This window comes from Microcaecilia unicolor, chromosome 2 (assembly GCF_901765095.1).
Source record: "Microcaecilia unicolor chromosome 2, aMicUni1.1, whole genome shotgun sequence".
Taxonomy (NCBI): Eukaryota; Metazoa; Chordata; class Amphibia; order Gymnophiona; family Siphonopidae; genus Microcaecilia; species Microcaecilia unicolor.
This window is the reverse complement of record NC_044032.1, coordinates 492,027,095-492,045,438: the sequence shown is the minus strand read 5'-3', so window position 1 is coordinate 492,045,438 and position 18,344 is coordinate 492,027,095. Positions and strand designations below refer to the sequence as shown.

Below are 18,344 nucleotides of genomic sequence, written 5' to 3'. Positions count from 1 at the left end.
TAAAGGCCATTTTCCGACGACGGTAGCAGAAAACGAAAACGGAATGCAGATGAGCAAATTGTGTAGAAACTCTATTAAAACGAGATGCATCAAAGTTTTCCGACTACCCTAACGCTGGAAAACTGCCGGAAAGCTAACGACAGGTCTGTACCTGTCATTAGGGCTGTCCGACTAAAAACTTTAATGTAAAAAACAAACAAAAAAAAAGCAAGGGGGGCGAAAACGCGCGTCAGGGGCGTCTTTTATTGACGCCCGAGGTCGCTGCTGCTCCCCGCTCCCCCTGCATCAATATAAAAGTGAAAAAAAAAGATTCGGGAGGGGGCAAAGGCGCTCGTCAGGAGCGTCCTTTAAGGACGGCCTTACCCCCCCCCCCTCCCGTGGTCGCCGCTACTCCCCACTTCCTCCCCCAGCATTAAATTAAAAAACAAAACAAAAATCAAAGTTTTAGGATCTCCGGCCCCCCTCTCTTCCTGTCTCTCAACTCTTTCTCCACACAGCCCCGCCTCCCGCCATCCTCCGCCCCCGTGCCCCATCCCCGCATTACCAGGCCCGTGCAGCGCCTCTCACCTCTGTATGAAGGCGCTGCACGGGTAAGAACACCATCAGATCGCTGCAGTCTTCAGGACGTCTCTATCCTTCGTCTTCCCTGACCTGGGCCCGCCCATAAGAAACCTACGTCAGACGGGGGCGGGCCCAGGTCAGGGAAGACGAAGGAGAGAGATGTCCTGAAGACTGCAGCGATCTGACGGTCTTCTTTCCCGTGCAGCGCCTTCATACAGAGGTGAAAGGCACTGCACGGGCCCGGTAATGCGGGGGGGGGGGCCCGGTGGAGGGAGGGATCTGCGGCGACGACCTCAGGGTGGCGGCAGGGGCGGAGGATGGCGGAAGGCGGGGCTGTGTGGAGAAAGAGTTGAGAGACAGGAAGGGAGGGGGGCCGGGGCTCCTAAAGCTTTGATTTTTGTTTTGTTTTTTAATTTAATGCTGGGGCAGGAAGCGGGGAGCAGCGGCGAACATAGGGGGAGGACTCTCCTGACGAGCGCCTTTGCCCCCTCCCGATCCACGTGTTTGTGTTTTGGGGTTTTGGGGGGGGGGGGCGGGGGGGGGGCGGGGGGGGGGGTTTGACGTTTGTGGCATGCGCAGAGCAGCCAGCATAAAGCTTGGCTTCTCTGCGCACGCTTTAGGGGCCGATTACCGACAGGGATTCCACAAGTTTGATGCATTGTACTTTCAAATACCGCACCGAACATGTGCGACTTGTTTTTTTGGTGCATTGTTCGTTTTTTTAAAACTCATTAAGGACTTTTACGCTTTAGATTTTTTAACGTTTGGTTGATGCATCTGGGCCTCAATGTGAACAGTAAACAAGGCATTGCCTGAATGCTTCTCTAACTTTCCTAAATAAGAGTATTCAACATTAAATCATAGCATGAAAAAACTTCTTCCAAAACAGACTACTTACAAATAAATTACAAAAAAATTCTTCTTTAAAGAAAGTAAATTATCAGACTAATGATAATACAGGCATCTATTAAAATAATATCATAACATCTGAGCCCAGTTCAGTCCCCTTCCACAGATTCATCATAAGTGAGAGCTACATGCACAAGAAAATAAAAATAAAAAAACAATGTTGGCCAGATAAAAGCTGTTTTTATTAGATTAATCTTCCATGCAACAGCTAGTAAAACAAACAAACTCTCCTGTTTACAAATCTGCGCTAGCAGCTACTAATGCACTAATGCCAGCACAGCCCATTCACTTTGAATGGGCTGTATCAGCATTGCTGCACGTCTTTGTAAACAGGGGGAGGGGGGGGAAGAGGCTTTTGAGTCATACTATATGTGCATTGTGGTTGTCCCAAAGCTGGTTAAGAAATATAAAGTTAATACACTAAAAGAATTTCACCTTAATTTTTGTTTTCATTTATTAACCTTTAATTAAACACAATCAAGTGGACTAACAACTATCATACTACTTCATCCAAAAAGGTGTCATCAAATAAGTTAATATTTTATTTTTCAGTTGAATTGGAGAAAAAAATGACGTAATTCTTGCTCCTTTTGCTTTCAAAATACAAGATACAATATTTGAATGCTTTTCAAAATACTAGAGTGAAATGAAAACAAAGATTAATTTGAGATAGTTAACTTTGAGATAATCACCTTTTTGTTTTCTTGCAAGAACAGGGCTGCAGGAAGACTCCCCTCCAGCTGCAATCCACGGGAGAAAAGAAGTGAAGATAAGAAACAGGTTGCTGAAATCTAGAAGGAATTCTAATAGCCTACCATCAAATATGAAAATGTTTGTGGTTTACACCACAACCAAAATGTAAAAGCCCTACTCTGGAATGTTCATATAAGTGCTCTTCCTACCATCTGAAGAGTTATATTTAGAAAAACAGAAGGCTTTCAGGATTTTCTTCCATACTCTTTCTATCCATACACAGGGAAAGTATAGTAATTTGCCCTTGCAGAGAACAGCCAGCAACATTACATTATGCTTTGTTCTGAAGGCTAAAATGGACACTTTCCTTCACCTGTATTACTGTCTCTCTCAAGAAGCTAGTAGTGAAAGATTTTACAGAACCATATTTCTAAAAGAAACCCAAATCTCTTTAAACCAGCCAGCACTCGCAGGTATGACATGCCAGTCTTTTTATAATAAGCAAAGTAGGTGTCTATTCACAATGCTAGGGATCTAATTAGTATATCGCCATTACTTTATTTCATCCCCCTTACCTTCCCCAAATTAAGAGGTTTTTGGTAGATTGTTCACATCATCTTGGATTATTTCCATGTCCATAAGACTTCCTTTTTTGTCTAAATATATTATCTTTTTGTACTGCTTGTAGAATAAAAGGCATTTTACTTGCTGATCTTAGAATTCACTCTTCAGTTTAGATATTTGTGCTTTCTGCATGGGACTCTAATGAGAATGCTCACAAGCAGCAGCACCAGGACTTAATTGAATTTATTTGTATTTTCACTAGGTCCTCCTGTTTATCTCTACTTTCAGCTCAACCGGAAATCAAAGGTGGGATTAATCACAACTATCTGGGAATTTTGCCCAATTTTAAATATACCCTTCCCTCCCACTGTTCTTAATCTGCCCACTGCAATAGTCCTTAAATTGAGTCATGCACTAAGGATATTTCCAGAACTCTGTATCAATCCAACTACCTGTAAAATGACAACCCTCTCCCCCACCACTTCAGGCACCTACTTTACAGCTAAGCAAGTACCTGAAACCAAATTAATCTAAGACCTCTCTCGCAGTAGCAAAGAGCAAGAACTAAGCCATCACGGAGCTGAATGAAACCTTAAATGGTTCCCTCTCCCACATATAACCTCCTCGGGAAACTACACAATCATGTTTGCTATTGTATAATGATCAACTTGCATAAATTAGAGGCCTGGCACAGTATTAAGGGCAAACAGGCCAAGCAATGGAATGAAGAAATAATTTAGTGTGTCAGCTAATAGAGTACCTTCTACTAACAGCAAATTTATGAGATTATCAGATTGGTTGTTTCATATTTTAAAACACAAGAAATGTTAGGATGGCAAAGTAAAAGGTAATTTAAAAAATTAGAGGAGATTAAACTTAAAAATACAGTTTTACACTACCATCCATTCAGTAAAAGAACATGCATTTTAAAAGCAAGGCCACCTTCCCAAAGCACCTAGAGAATTAAGTGGAAGGAGTCTGTGGGATTGTTACCTTTAAAAATTAAAATCTTATTTCTAGAAATACTAATTGAACTGCAGTGCAGTCAAAATCACTTTCAAAAACAGGTTTCCATTTGTATTAATAACATGTTAAATCATTCATCAAAAAGGGTACTAATTCTTTCATACAGCAAAATATTACTAATTACATTTTGACAACAGACTAATTACTTACCACTAATCATTTTCCAAATGACCCACCACAAAAACAAATGCATTACCTTTTGTGCTGAACACAAAAGGAAGACATCCGTGATGCTCATTTCCCAACGCAGACATATTCCATTTAATAAAAAAACACTTTTTCCTACCTTTGTTGTCTTGGCATTTTATTTTTCTATCATTTGGTCTCTTTTCTGCTTTCCTGTCTGTCTTCTGCTAACTCTCCTTCCAGTGGCTACTGTCCATTTGTCACTTCTTCTCTCCGCCTGTCTTTTCCATTCCCTCACTACATCCTAGTCATATGGATCTTTCCCATAAGCTGTTTCCTCCCTTTCTCTCCCTGTCCAAATGCCACCCTCTTTCTTGCCCCTAGAGTATACATATTCAGGTCTTCAAAACTCTTCTCATACATCTTTTGGCACCAACCCCATTTCATTTTGGTCACCCTCCTCTGAACAGCTTCATGTTCTTAGCAAGACACAACCTCCAAAACTAAACACAATATTCCAAGTGGAATCTCACCAACAACTAGTACAGAGAAATTAACACCTTCTCTTTTCTAAACCTCTCTCTATAAAGCCTAGCATACTTTTGGCTTTGGCCACCACCTTCTCATTGTTTTGCCACCTTCAGATCTCAGACAAAATAACCTCAAGGTCCCTCTCCTAGTCCATACATAACATTTTGTCCCTTATCGAATACAGCTCCTTTGATTTTGACACTTCAAGTGCATCACTCTGCACTTCTTCACATCCAATTTTAACTGTCAAACAATGGACTATTCTTTCAATGTCTGGAGATCACGTCATGTTGTCTACTCCCTCCACTGCTAAAAGCCAAACTTTTCCTTCCAAGCTGCTGACCACGTGGTTCAGAAAAATGTTGAATACAATCGGTCCCAGTATCAATCCCTGAAGTACTCCACTATGCATCTTTCTTTCCTCTGAGTGAATTCCATTCACCACCACTCTTATCTGTCAGTCAACCAATTTCTAATCCAGTTCACCATCTCAGGGCCTAACTTCAGCCTGCTCCGTTTATTCATAAACCTCCTATAAGGAACTCTATTCAAGACTTTTAGGGTAGGCCGCACCCAGCACGTCGTCAATCCTGTTCTCCAGTCACCCAGTCAAAGAAATCAGATTCATTTGGCACAATCTTTCTTTCCTAAAATCATGCTGCTGTTTACCTTGCAACCCACTTAATTCTAGCTATCAGTAGCACCTCCATTACTTTTCCAACCACCGAAGTGATGCTTACTGGCTTCTTCTCTGTCACCATTTTATAAAGAGGAACTACATGTGCTCTTCTCCAATTCCGTGGAACCTCTCCCATCTGCAAGAATTTATTAAACAAATCTTTAAAAGGACCACAAGAACATCTCTGACCTCTCTCAAATTCTGGGATGTATCTCATCAAGCCCCATGGCTTTGTCCACTTTCAGCTTTTCAAATTATTCATAAACATTTTCTTCAGTGAATGATGTGATATCTACTCCATTCTCATATATACCTTTGTCAGCCAACTGTAGTCCTCCAGGAATTTCTTCCGTAAACACACAAGCATTTGTTTAGCCCACCTTTTTCCTCACACTTTCCACACAGCAGTTCTCAGCTTCTTTCTGTATCAGAATTCCATTTCTAACATTCTTCCTTTCCCCAACATATCTGAAAAAATCAGCAGCAAACACCTCTGGACATTTTGCCCACCATATTTCTCTCTTTACTTCTTTTGAGTTTTATCCAATATTCTTTTCTGTGTTCCCTCTTCCTATGTTCTGTATTTCATTAATGCTATCTCTTTTGCCTTTATATTTTCAGCTACTTGTCTGAAAAAACATATTGGTTTCTCTTTCCTCTTGCTTTCATATACTTGTCTCTCCACTTCTCTTATGTCCTCCCATCCTGTCAGCTCTTTCTTTAGGTACTTCCCAATTTTACTGGGGTCAGCATGTTTGGAATCCAGGACTTTGTGTTTTGTGTGTCTGCACCAGCTCTTTGCAAGTATCACCATTTCTCTGTGTTCTACTAAATCACCACTTTACTCAAGGTGCTCTGCTAAATCTCTTTACTTTTCTTCTGATTTGCAGATGAGACATTCCTATCTGCATCTGAAAGATTGAAATTCCTTAACATGCTTCCCCTTTTTACTCCCAATGTTTGGATACCTATGACCAGATCTTTGTCCAGTTTTTCCACTTGTGCTTGAAGTCTGTGGATGACACTTGTATGGATAGGAGTTCCATCTTCTCTTTCCAAGATCATCCATAATGCTTCCTCCTTTCCCCAAGCCCCTTGCATTACATCCACTTTAATATTTTCACATACAATACATCTCCACCTTTTCAGCCATTTTTATAGCCTAGTATGATTGTGTTCCATTCATGGGAGTCATTGAATTTTGATATCTGTGATAGCAACAATATCTAAGTCTAATATCAGGGCTTGCAGATCCTCAAACATGTTTGTGGTCCTTGCTCTCCAGCCATATTTTATTGGCAATCTCATATTTTGTATAGCTTTTTGTCTTGTCTACCCCTTCCACTTTGTTCTGATAAGCGAGTTGCTAAGATGGTTTATTTTGTTATTTTCCTCACTCCTGTCACACTTTTGCTTTTGCTGGGGGTGACTTCCTGAACTCGCTTCATTTGGCACTCCCAACCTCTAGTTTGTCTGAATTTCTAAGGATACATTTTCCTGCTACAGAAAGATGCAGCCCATCATTACAGTATACACTTTTGTTTTTCTATAAATTACTCCATCCTACTATATATCTAAAACCTTGTTGTTGACACCAGGTTTCCATACACGCACTGAAATTCTCAATTAGTCTCTTCTCCCTTTTTCCATAGCAGGTAGTACTTCAGAAAAAGTTATAGTCTGTACCAAAAACTTTAATCCCTTCCTCAGTATTTGAGTGCTCTCCATGCTATAAGTGTGCTATCTTTGGTCAAATGAATTGTCCCCATATGGAGTAGAATATCAACTTTTAAAAAGATGGCAAGGATTCTAATCACACTCTGGTTTGTGCTCCTGCTAACTGAGGATCCTGGAAAGCATTCCCCTTTCTCGGGACATATGGGCTGTGTTCCCAAGTTATAGCCTAACAGCAAGAAATTTCTGTTTTGAGCTGTTTTGTCAGTGCTTTGAGGAATCTCTTGCATTGAGCTACACTTTATTTCTGGCTCCACCTCAGTTTTTACTTCATGGACATAATGCTCCAGTGCAGCAAAAGATTTTTGTATGGGCAACAACTAGGCATGTCACAGGTTTTAATCTACTTGAGCCCACTGTAGCCCATCTATTCATAGGTTGTTTTATTTTCTCTGGAAGGGAAGGGGGAATATTGCTTAGATGCTGTGTAGTCCTGGAAGTTCCTTTAATTGCAGCCAATTCCTACTCATGTTTGGTGAGCTCTTTCATAGCAGACAGTTTAAGACCTACGGAGCAAGTTTTAAGCCTCCAGAGTTTCTGCCTTAGGACTAAGGCACAACAGTTACTTAATTGAATGAATGTCATGCTGATTGGCTGGAATAAGTTAGTACAAAAAACAGAAGAAACCAGTCTTCGCAAAAAAATCAACAAGAAACAAAACAGCGAAGATGACTAACAAAAGCAAAAAACAAAAAATATATAATAAAACATCAAAATTTAAAATTAATCATAAAATATGTATTTAAAAGATGAATCCATCAAAATCAAAAAATTACATAAAAAAGACGACACTTTGGATGTAAAAATGAAGAATCAACTTTATTAGCCAAACTGTAGCAGGGAGAAAGGGACTCGACACAGCTGTGTTTCGGCCATATTGGCCTGCGTCAGGAGTCTTCTCTGCCGTCTGTTGATTATTAATTCTATCCAAATATAAAAAGAATATGTATGTCAATAAATTGAAGCTATAGCGCTCAATTGTGCTGGAAATGAAGTTGTTGAGCGGAGACAATCAGAGCAGCGTCTGGATTGCATAGATCAGAGACACTGCTCTGATTGTCTCCGCTCAACAACTTCATTTCCAGCACAATTGAGCGCTATAGCTTCAATTTATTGACATACACATTCTTTTTATATTTGGATAGAATTAATAATCAACAGATGGCAGAGAAGACTCCTGACGCAGGCCAGTACGGCCGAAACACAGCTGTGTCGAGTCCCTTTCTCCCTGCTACAGTTTGGCTAATAAAGTTGATTCTTCATTTTTACATCCAAAGTGTCGTCTTTTTTTTATGTAATTTTTTGATTTTGATGGATTCATCTTTTAAATACATATTTTATGATTAATTTTAAATGTTGATGTTTTTATTATATATTTTTTATGGAATAAGTTAGAACTGCTGTACTATGATAATGAATACCAAACAGCAAGGTTACTTTATTATCACTAAACTGAAGAATACTGATTATGTCTATTGGAAAGACTAGTTATTTATTGCACTTATATTCTACCTACAACTAGACAGATCACAATAATAAAAACATACATAAAAATCAAGACATAAAAACAATATCACCACACATAATTCTATGCTGGACACAAAACATCTGCTGAACCTCCCTCCCTTCCATGAACAAACTGTTCAAATAACAAATAAAGCCTGTATAAACATAAAAATCAAGACATAAAAACATTATCACCACACATAATTCTGTGCTGGACACAAAGCATCTGCTAAACCTCCTCCCTCCCCTCCATAAACGAACTGTTAAAACAGCAAAAAATAGTTTGTATAAAAAGATGTGTCTTCAAATACTTTTTAAAATGCAGAGCATTTGCGCATATCAAATATATCCAAGTAATTTGTTCCACATCAAAGGGCCTGTGACTAAAAAAGCTGCCTCCCTAGTCTCTACATAATATAGACTACTCATGTCACGTCTGTGGTCGTGACCACCCTCAGACTTACCTTATTTCTGGGGGTCAGCATCTATGCTGGCTTCTGTCTGTTTCTGTGTTAGTCTTGTCTCTGTGTGCTGATTGCTTCACTAGACCTCACCTGTGTGGGCTATGCCTCTCTGAGGAGCCAGCATCTATGATGGCTCCCGCTTGTTTTGTGCCAGCTTCCAAGATGGCTCCTGCCTGTTCTTCCTATGTGTTCTAAGCCTCTCCTTGGTGTGAGTGTGTTCCCTGCTCCTGTCCTGCAGTAGGTGGCATCATCAGTGACAGCCTTCATAAGGAAGTGCTGTGCTTGCATTCAGGGCCTTTGCATAGTAAGTAAGAGTATTATGCCAAAAGGTCATGAAGTTAGTGAGAGCACTGTTGCGCTGCTTCGTAGCCTTTCTCTGGGGCTCTTGCCCATCTGCTTATGTCTGTGGACTGCTAGTCCTTCCGTGTGGGCTTCTGCCCTTCTGCTTTATGCCTGTGAACTGCCAGTCCTTCTGTGTGGGCTTTTGCCCTTCTGCTTTGAGTCTGTGGACTGCTAGTCCTTCCGTGTGGGCTTTTGCCCTTCTGTTTTGTGTCTGTGGACTGCTAGTCCTTCCTTTGCCTTCCTCTGTGTTTGGAGTCTGAAGCTTCAGCCATTTTCTCTCTGTCTGTGTTTGGACTTGGAGCTGCTGAAGCTTCAGCCCTGACTCTGTTATCCCTGGTTTATTTCCTCTGCCTGCTGCCTGCCCAAGACTCTGTTAGCTCCTAGTGTATTCTTCTGTCTGCTGCCTGCCCAAAGACTCTGTTTGCTCCTGGTTTATTCTATTGTCCGCTGCCTGCCCAAAGACTCTGTTAGCTCCTGGTTTATTCTATTGTCTGCTGCCTGCCCAAAGACTCTGTTAGCGCCTGGTTTATTCCTCTGTCTGCTGCCTGCCCAAAGGCTCTGTTTGCGTCTGGTTTATTCTATTGTTTGCTGCCTGCCCAAAGACTCTGCTAGTTCCTGGTTGCTTCTTCTGTCTGCTTGCCAAGCTTGCTTGTATATCCCGAGTCCTGTTTCTGCCAAGCTTGCTTGTATACCCTGAGTCCTGTTTCTGCCAAGCTTGCATATATTTCCTGAGTCCTGTTTCTGCCTAGCTTGCTTGTATTTCCTGAGTCCTGCTTCTGTCTAGCTAGTGTGTATATCCTGAGTGTATATCCTGAATCCTGTCTCTGCCTAGCTAGTGTGTATATCCTGAATCCTGTCTCTGCCTAGCCTTTGTGTACGTCTTGTTCCCTTGGTCTGTCTTGTGTTTCTGGCTTAGTGGCTGCGTGCAGCTTCAAGTCTAGTATTTAGCCTAGCTTCCTTCGTGTATCCCAGCCTCAGGGTGGTTCCTCTGGATCTTCAGTTCCTGCCTTATCCTGCAAGTCCTGCCGGACACCCGCACTCTGGAGCTCAACTCCGGAGGAACGGTGTTCAGGCGAAGGTGAAGTTGTTCCTGTTCTGTCTGTTCTAGTTGCCTGCCTCAGTACTACTCCAGTCCAGAGTTCCAGTCCTGCTCTTCTGTGTATCCAGTTCCAGGGTGGTCTTGCCTGCTACTGCCGCTCCTCGGCAGTGGCCCAAGGGCTCAGGAACCCGACAGAATGCAAAGGCCTCAACACTCAACCCTGGAACTACTAGCTACTTTGTGTGTTCTGATCTCAAAGATTGCACCTGCTAATATAGCCACAGCCCCTGAAATATAGCAAGCTAAGGGGTAAGGTGTGAGAGATTAAAAGTAAAAAATCTGCCTAGACCCTCAAAAAAATCAACCTAAAATGGTAGCGATTTCACAACCAAAGACCTCTGCAGGGCAACTGTGAACTACCTGGCACAGCCCTGACTATTAACAAGTACAGCTTTACCACCAAAAAAACAGGAAAGTGAGAGATCACCCCAAAATGCAAACGCAAAAATCTCTCTCAATGTATTGCAAAGAAAATGTCCAATTTTATTCAAACAATAAATTTATTTTCTCAAGATGACTCAAAAAAGATCCTCAATGCAGTATTAAGCATCTATCTTTTAAGCGCCTGCAGTTGTCAAAATCAAAGCAGTATGGTGAATGCTAATATGCAAAAACCAACAGGACCCATTTCGCCTAAAAGTACGGCTTCATTGGGGTCTTTAAATAAACAAGCAGCCAATTTTGCAGTTGCTGAGTATGAGGCAGAGACAAACCCTTGGCTCTGCCTCATACACAGCAACTGCAAAATTGGTTGCCTGTTAATGAAGCCATACTTTTAGGCAAAACAAGTTCTGTTGGTTTTTGCAAACCCACCTCCCCGCTCCCCCAGTTTTCTATTTCTGTTGATGGCTCTCTCATTCTCCCTGTCTCCTCAGCTCGAAACCTTGGGGTCATCTTTGACTCTTCTCTCTCTCCTTCTCTGCTCATATCCAGCAGATTGCCAAGACCTGTCGTTTCTTTCTTTACAACATCCGTAAAATCCGCCCCTTTCTTTCCGAGCACTCTACCAAAACCCTCATCCACACCCTTGTCACCTCTCATTTAGACTACTGCAATCTGCTTCTTGCTGGCCTCCCACTTAGTCACCTCTCCCCTCTCCAGTCGGTTCAAAACTCTGCTGCCCGTCTCATCTTCCCCCAGGGTCGCTTTACTCATACTACCCCTCTCCTCAAGACCCTTCACTGGCTCCCTATCCATTTTCGCATCATGTTCAAACTTCTTCTACTAACCTATAAATGTACTCACTCTGCTGCTCCCCAGTATCTCTCCACACTCGTCCTTCCCTACACCCCTTCCCGTGCACTCCGCTCCATGGATAAATCCTTCTTATCTGTTCCCTTCTCCACTACTGCCAACTCCAGACTTCGCGCCTTCTGTCTCGCTGCACCCTACGCCTGGAATAAACTTCCTGAGCCCCTACATCTTGCCCCATCCTTGGCCACCTTTAAATCTAGACTGAAAGCCCACCTCCTTAACATTGCTTTTGACTCGTAACCACTTGTAACCACTCGTCTCCACCTACCCTCCTCTCTTCCTTCCCGTCCACATTAATTGATTTGATTTGCTTAATTTATTTATTTTTTGTCTATTAGATTGTAAGCTCTTTGAGCAGGGACTGTCTTTCTTCTATGTTTGTGCAGCGCTGCGTATGCCTTGTAGCGCTATAGAAATGCTAAATAGTAGTAGTAGTAGTAGTAGCATTCATCAATCTGTTTTGATTTTGACAACCGGAGGCGCTTAAAAGACAGATGCTTAATACTGCATTGAAGATCTTTTATTAACAAGTACAGGCCAAAATGATTTCTTTAAAGCTATGAAATAACAGCAGAAACTGAGGTTCCTGGCAGTTGATGGACACATTATGGTGATCTGTTTTTTCGTTATGTTTTAATGAGTTAGTATTGTATTTGATGTGTTTTATTTTTGCAATGTTTTATGTACTAGTAAAAAAAAGCCCGTTTCTCATTGAAATGAAATGGGCGCTAGCAAGGTAATGACCTTCTGCCATTAATGTTCTCCCCCTCCTCTACCCCTCCCCCCTCATCTCAGGACCCCCCCCTCCCCCCGTCATCTCAGCACCCCCCTCCCCCTCTCATCTCAGAACCCCCCCCCCCTACTCCGATGTCCGCGCCCCTCTTCCTCCCATTTCCGCCGGGCAGCGCCTCCCTCCCTCTGTCTCTGTGGCCTCCGACAGCAAGGAGGACGTGTGTGGGTGCCCCAGCCCTTCATATGTGGCAGCTGCTGTTTAAAATGTTTTACCTCCTGCTCGTCCGGCAACACTGAAGTGCAGCAAGTACAGACGCCGCTTCTTTCAGCTGTTCCTCTGGTCCCGCCCTCATTTCCTGTTTGCAGAAGGGCGGGACCTGCAGAAACAGAAGGGAAAACACAGAGTTCCCTCGAGGGCGGGGTAGTGATCGGGAGAGCGATTACGAACCCTACGAACACTACACGGCTTCACTGCCACGGAGTCAGCTTCAGAACGTTGGAGGTACGAATTATTATATTAGATGTTTGTACAATACTCTCGATAAGGGCGGTATATAAATGGTAATAAATGAAATAAAATAAAATGTTTCTCTCCCCACCCCCCTCACCACTACCAATGACTCACAGACAGAAAGACTAGCCATATTCTAAAGAAAGAAAGAATTTAAGCAGCCAGAAACTTTTCAGAAATGTAGAACTTATCCTGATAGCTTCTCCCAGTGCACTTCTGACTCAGTACTTCGGAGACAAAGCACCAATGTAAAACATTTCCTAAAGCATTCTGGAAAAGCCTTTTTATTTTAAAGATGTGCAGAAATTCCCACATAATCATCTTATGAAACACCAGTCATGTACTTTATTGGATCAATTATAAAAGACAACCCTGAATATTAGTCAATACCTGTGGTAGGAGAAGCTTGACTGCATTGGTCTGTACAAGGGAAGAGAACTACTTCCATCAATTTTTGGTTAAGAAGGGAATAAAGTGATGTCGTTGTCGTCGTCCTCCCTCCCCCCCCCCCCCCCCCCCCCCACCACACACACACACATTAACAGGGCTTCTCATCTAATATGTAGCCCTCCTTTACAATCTGGAATATTTAACTGCCTTAAGTTATAATGGACTATCAGTTTAAGTAAAAAAAAAAAACTTACCATCCCATGAAAAGGCAGGTTAACCAGTAAGGAGAATATAACCAGTTTTTAAAAGTCCCTAGAACTGGGTGAATATATAGGGTTTTGGCCTTCTGTAAACAATGGGCAAGGCCTCAAACTCTGCTAGGCATATCTGGCACATCTTTTTTCAGGCCTGGGACCTAAAGCAATGAGAGCCCATGGATATCAGCAGCCATGGCAGAGAATCTCAAAGTACTTTAGAAATATTGTAGGCTGGATGAACTGAAGAAGAACATAAGAATAGCCATACTGTGTCAGACCAATGGTCCATCTAGGCCAGTATCCTGTTTCCAACAGTGGCTAATCCAGGTCAAAATTACCTGGCAGAAACCCAAATAGTAACAAGATGTATGCTACACCTTTCACCAGTTTCCATTTCTACTGAGGAAGAAATTTAAGAAAGGAGTGCATATATTTCATCATATAATAAGCCTATGTTAGACCAAAAGCACAGTATTCTGAAAAAAAGATTTTCCTGTAAATTGTAAACTGTATATTATCTAATACACATACACACAAAAAAAAAATGGAGTGCTACATCAGTGAAACAAGTCAAAAATTGTGGACACATCTTCACACACAAACTATTATACAAAAAACCAAATGACAGTTCAGAAGGGGAATATTTCTCACAAGGAAAATCACTCCCTTAATGACCTTATAATAATGGTGCCTAAAGTAGCTTCAGGAGCACATAGGAACAAAAAACATTTGAAATTAGACTGATCAAAGACTTTGAAAGTGGCACAAAAGGATTCTGTAGATACAAGGAATCATTATACCATAAAGGTCAAGTGGCTCAACAGTCATTTCAACCTGTACCTTATGATCAGGAATCACTGGCGATAAAAAGTTGAAACAACACTGAAAGCTTTACCAAAGAACAAAGCATGGATAACAACAGCATTTCCTCTGAAGTATTACAGCAATCATTTGCAGTTGTTACAATATTGATAAGGCTCTGCCAGGAAATTTGGAAAACATCATGGCCAACTGATTAGAAAAGATCTGTGTTCAAACCAATAGTCAAGAAAGATGACCCAGCTGATTTGAAATTATCACACAAGTGCTCTGATCCCACATGCCAGCAAGAGTTTGCCCCCTACTCAAGATCATTCAGTGGAGACTATGACCATACCTGGAACCAGAACTGCATGAAGTTCAAGCACGGTTAGTCTGGATGTTCGTGGACTTCGTGTGGGTGACATTAAATACAAAATTGTGCTTTTTGTGGACAACGTACTTCTCTCTTACACTTGCCTCATTTCCAAACCTCCTATCTCTCTTGAAAAGGGACCTGGCAGTCTCAGGATGTAAAGTTAACATGAGTTAACTCTGAAGTTTTTAATGTTAATTTGGATAGTGCTCTTCAACTGGCTATTCAGCAATCTTTTAATTTTAAATGGGTGGCCGTAAAATTAAATATTTGGGTGTTTACAAAATCATTGACTATTCTTGTTTGTTTCAGGCAAATTATCCTGCTTTATTGCATGAATTAAAGCTTGACCTTGATCACTAGGATCACTTGTCCATTTCCTAGTTCGGTCGAACAGACACAATAAAAATGAGTCTTTTACCTAGGCTCTTATATTTATTTCAGGACTTGCCTGTACCTTTGCCTAGAGCTTTTGTTTCTTACCTTCAAAAGCACATATCACACTTTATATGGAATAACAAATGCCTGAGATTGCCTCATAGCATTCTTTATAGGAATAAGAAACAAACATCCAGACCAATGTCTCAGCCTGCCTATCTGACATCGTTGCCTGGATGTCTCAATGACACCTGAAACTTAACATGGCCAAAACTGAACTTCTCATCTTTCTCCCTAAACCTACCTCTCCTCTCCCCCCCTTTTCTATTTCGGTGGATGGCATTCTCATTCTCCCAGTCTCATCAGCCCATAACCTTGGGGTCATCTTTGACTCCTCTCTCTCCTTCTCTGCTCACATTCAGCAGACTGCCAAAACCTGTTGTTTCTTTCTCTATAACATCCACAAAATCCGTCCCTTTATCTCTGAGCACTCTACCAAAACCCTTATCACCTCCTGTCCTGATTATTGTAACCTACTACTCACCGGCCTCTCTCTTAGCCATCTCTCTCCCCTTCAATCAATCCAAAACTCTGCTGCGCGACTCATTTTCCGCCAAAGTTTCTATGCCCACATTAGCCCTCTCCTTAAGTCACTTCACTGGCTCCCTATCCGTTTCCGTATTCTACCTTCTCCTATTGACCTATAAGTGCATTCACTCTGCCGCTCCCCAGTACCTCTCCACCCTCGTCTCCCCCTACATTCCCCCTCAAGTACTCCGTTCTGTTGATAAATCTCTCGTCTGTCCCTTTCTCCTCTACTGCTACTTCAAGATTCCGTTCCTTTTATCTCGCTGCACCTCACGCCTGGAACAGACTTCCCGAGCCTGTACGTCTGGCCCCGTCCTTGGCTGTTTTCAAGTCCAAACTCAAAACCCACCTCTTTACCTGCTTTTGACTCCTTACTCACTTACCCTGTCCTTTATCCTCACCTCTTTATTCCCTTACCCTTCACTATCCTGTTTACCTGTCTTATCTAGATTGTAAGCTCTTTGAGCAGGGACTGTCTTCTGTGTATGGTGTACAGCGCTGCGTATGCCTTGTAGCGCTATAGAAATGATAGATAGATAGACAGATAGATAGATAGATAGATAGATAGATAGATAGATAGATAGATAGATAGATAGATAGATAGATAGATAGAAGTGGGGCACACCAAGGCTCCTCTATCATCAAGCCGCTCAGACGGGTACAGCCACTGAATGGTTTCAAGCCCATCCTCATAAGTTATGGATTGTGTTGGAGAAGGCTCAAGCTAGCCCTATGAACTTAGCCTCTTTGTTGTGGGTGCCTCCTGAGCATAGGAAGATTGCAATGACCACTTGCCCCACTATCCGTTATACTCTTCAGGTTTGGGATTGCATGGGACAAGCTAGAGACTTTCAGTTATCAAAATTTTATCCTACTGTGGAAAACCCTCTTTTTCCACCTGATCAAAGTCCTGGGGTCTTTAGGCGGTGGCGTCTGATGCAGTTAGTTACCTGGAAGCAACTTTTTGATGACACTGACTTAATACCTTTTGAAGAGCTGGCTCTTGACTAATAGTTGCCACTAAGTGATCATTTTGCTTATTTGCAGCTTACTTGTTTCTTAACTTCAAACTCTATTAAGTCTGTTACACGGGAAAACACTTTCCTGGAAGAATTATGTGAAGACTTTCCTAATATTCGTAAATTAACTTCAGTGCTGTATCGTTATCTTAGAGACAGACTTCCCCTTGATCTATCTCATATAACTAAATAGGAAGCTGAGCTAGATACTTGACATGAGGAGCATAACTGGAAGGCAATGGAAGTGGTGCTGCCATGCTTGTCTAGAGCTGTTAACTTTCAAGAGAATGGGGTTAAATTCACGTATCTTGGTATCTTACTCCTGCCAGATGCCATCACATTCTTCCTGCTGTTTCAGTACTTTGTTGAAGCAAATGTGGTGAGAGAGGAACTATGAGACACATTTGGCATACCTGTCTCAATGTGTGTGCTTATTGGAAGACAGTGCAATATAAGCTGCAATATTGGTTGGGTCTTGAGATACCATAGAACTAGAGGATCTACTTGCTTAATAGAATGGTTCTGGGAGCACAATTGAGATTGCAATGACTTATCCAATTTTGTCTTAATGCAGTATGACTCACTCTGGCTATTGACTGCAAATCGGAGACTCTTCCACCTGCCTATAAATGGATTGCAAAACTTTGGTTTACAGTGGATATGGAAAGGTTTACGGCACAGAATAACAAGACCCTGGCTAAATGGGAACCCTTTCTTACTTAGCGCTCGTAGAATTTATTTATTGACATTCATTGCTCATTTATTTTATTCCATAGTCTGGAGAAGGAGGGAGGGGATTGGAGGGGTTTGAGGAAGAAAAGGGACATTTTATATATACAGGATTTTATATATATAGGAGACAGAGATAATTTGTTTTACATAGTGTATATTTTCTTTCTAAGAATGACTTGAACTTTAAAAAAAAGACCTTTAAAAGATAGAAAATGGAGAGTAGGGTTAAATGGCCAATTCTCTCAAAGGAGGAAGGTGAACAGTGGAGTGCGGTAAGGATCTGTACTGGGACCGGTGCTTTTCAGCACACTTATAAATGATCTAGAAGTGGGAACAATGAGTGAGGTGATTAAATTTGAGAATATGAAACTATTCCAAGCTCTTAAATTGCATGTAAACTAGAGAAACTTGCAGGAGGACCTTATGAGTCTGGAAGACTGGGCATCTAAATAGTAGGTGAAATTTAATGTAGGTAAGTGCAAAGTGTTGCACACTGGGAAGAATAGCATGGCTTTACTCAGCAGTTCTGCTATCTGGTGTCTCCTGCATTGTATAGTGATCAGGCATGGAGCTTGCTCTGCCCTCTGGACAGCACATCAGATGCCGCAAGTACTTTTAAATCCTGTGCCTGATTCAGCTCATTTCATCTGGCTTTACTCAGCAGTTCTGCTATCTGATGTCTCCTGCATTATACAGTGATCAGGCGTGGGAGCTTGCTCCACCCTCTGGACATGTCAGATGCCACAGGCACTTTGCGCCGTGGTGCATCGCCAAAGGCACACATCTTAGTGTGTACCTTTCTGCAGCGGCTGGGTGCAGTGGATTTTACTGTGAACTTAAAACTAGTAAAGTTGTCAAAACACATGCAGATTGTGAAAAATTGCAGTACGGCCTTAGGAAACTGGAAGACTGGGCATCCAAATGGCAGATGAAATTTAATGTAGACAAATGCAAGGTGATGCACATTGGGAAGAATAATCCGAATCATAGTTATCTGATGATAGGGTCCACTAGCACTCAAGAAAAAGACCTAGGTGCCATTTATTATTTATTTATTACATTTTTATCCCGCGCT

General features: G+C 41.8%; 1 protein-coding gene across 1 annotated transcript in view; it reads right to left on the bottom strand.

Annotated features, from left to right (window-relative positions):
• Positions 1–18,344, bottom strand: part of HTT (huntingtin) — a 990,576-nt gene that overhangs the window by 846,466 nt on the left and 125,766 nt on the right. Inside the window, exon 10 of the mRNA XM_030191138.1 lies at positions 2,163–2,210. Coding sequence (XP_030046998.1) covers positions 2,163–2,210 — 48 coding nt within the window. The remainder of the gene's footprint in view (positions 1–2,162; positions 2,211–18,344) is intronic.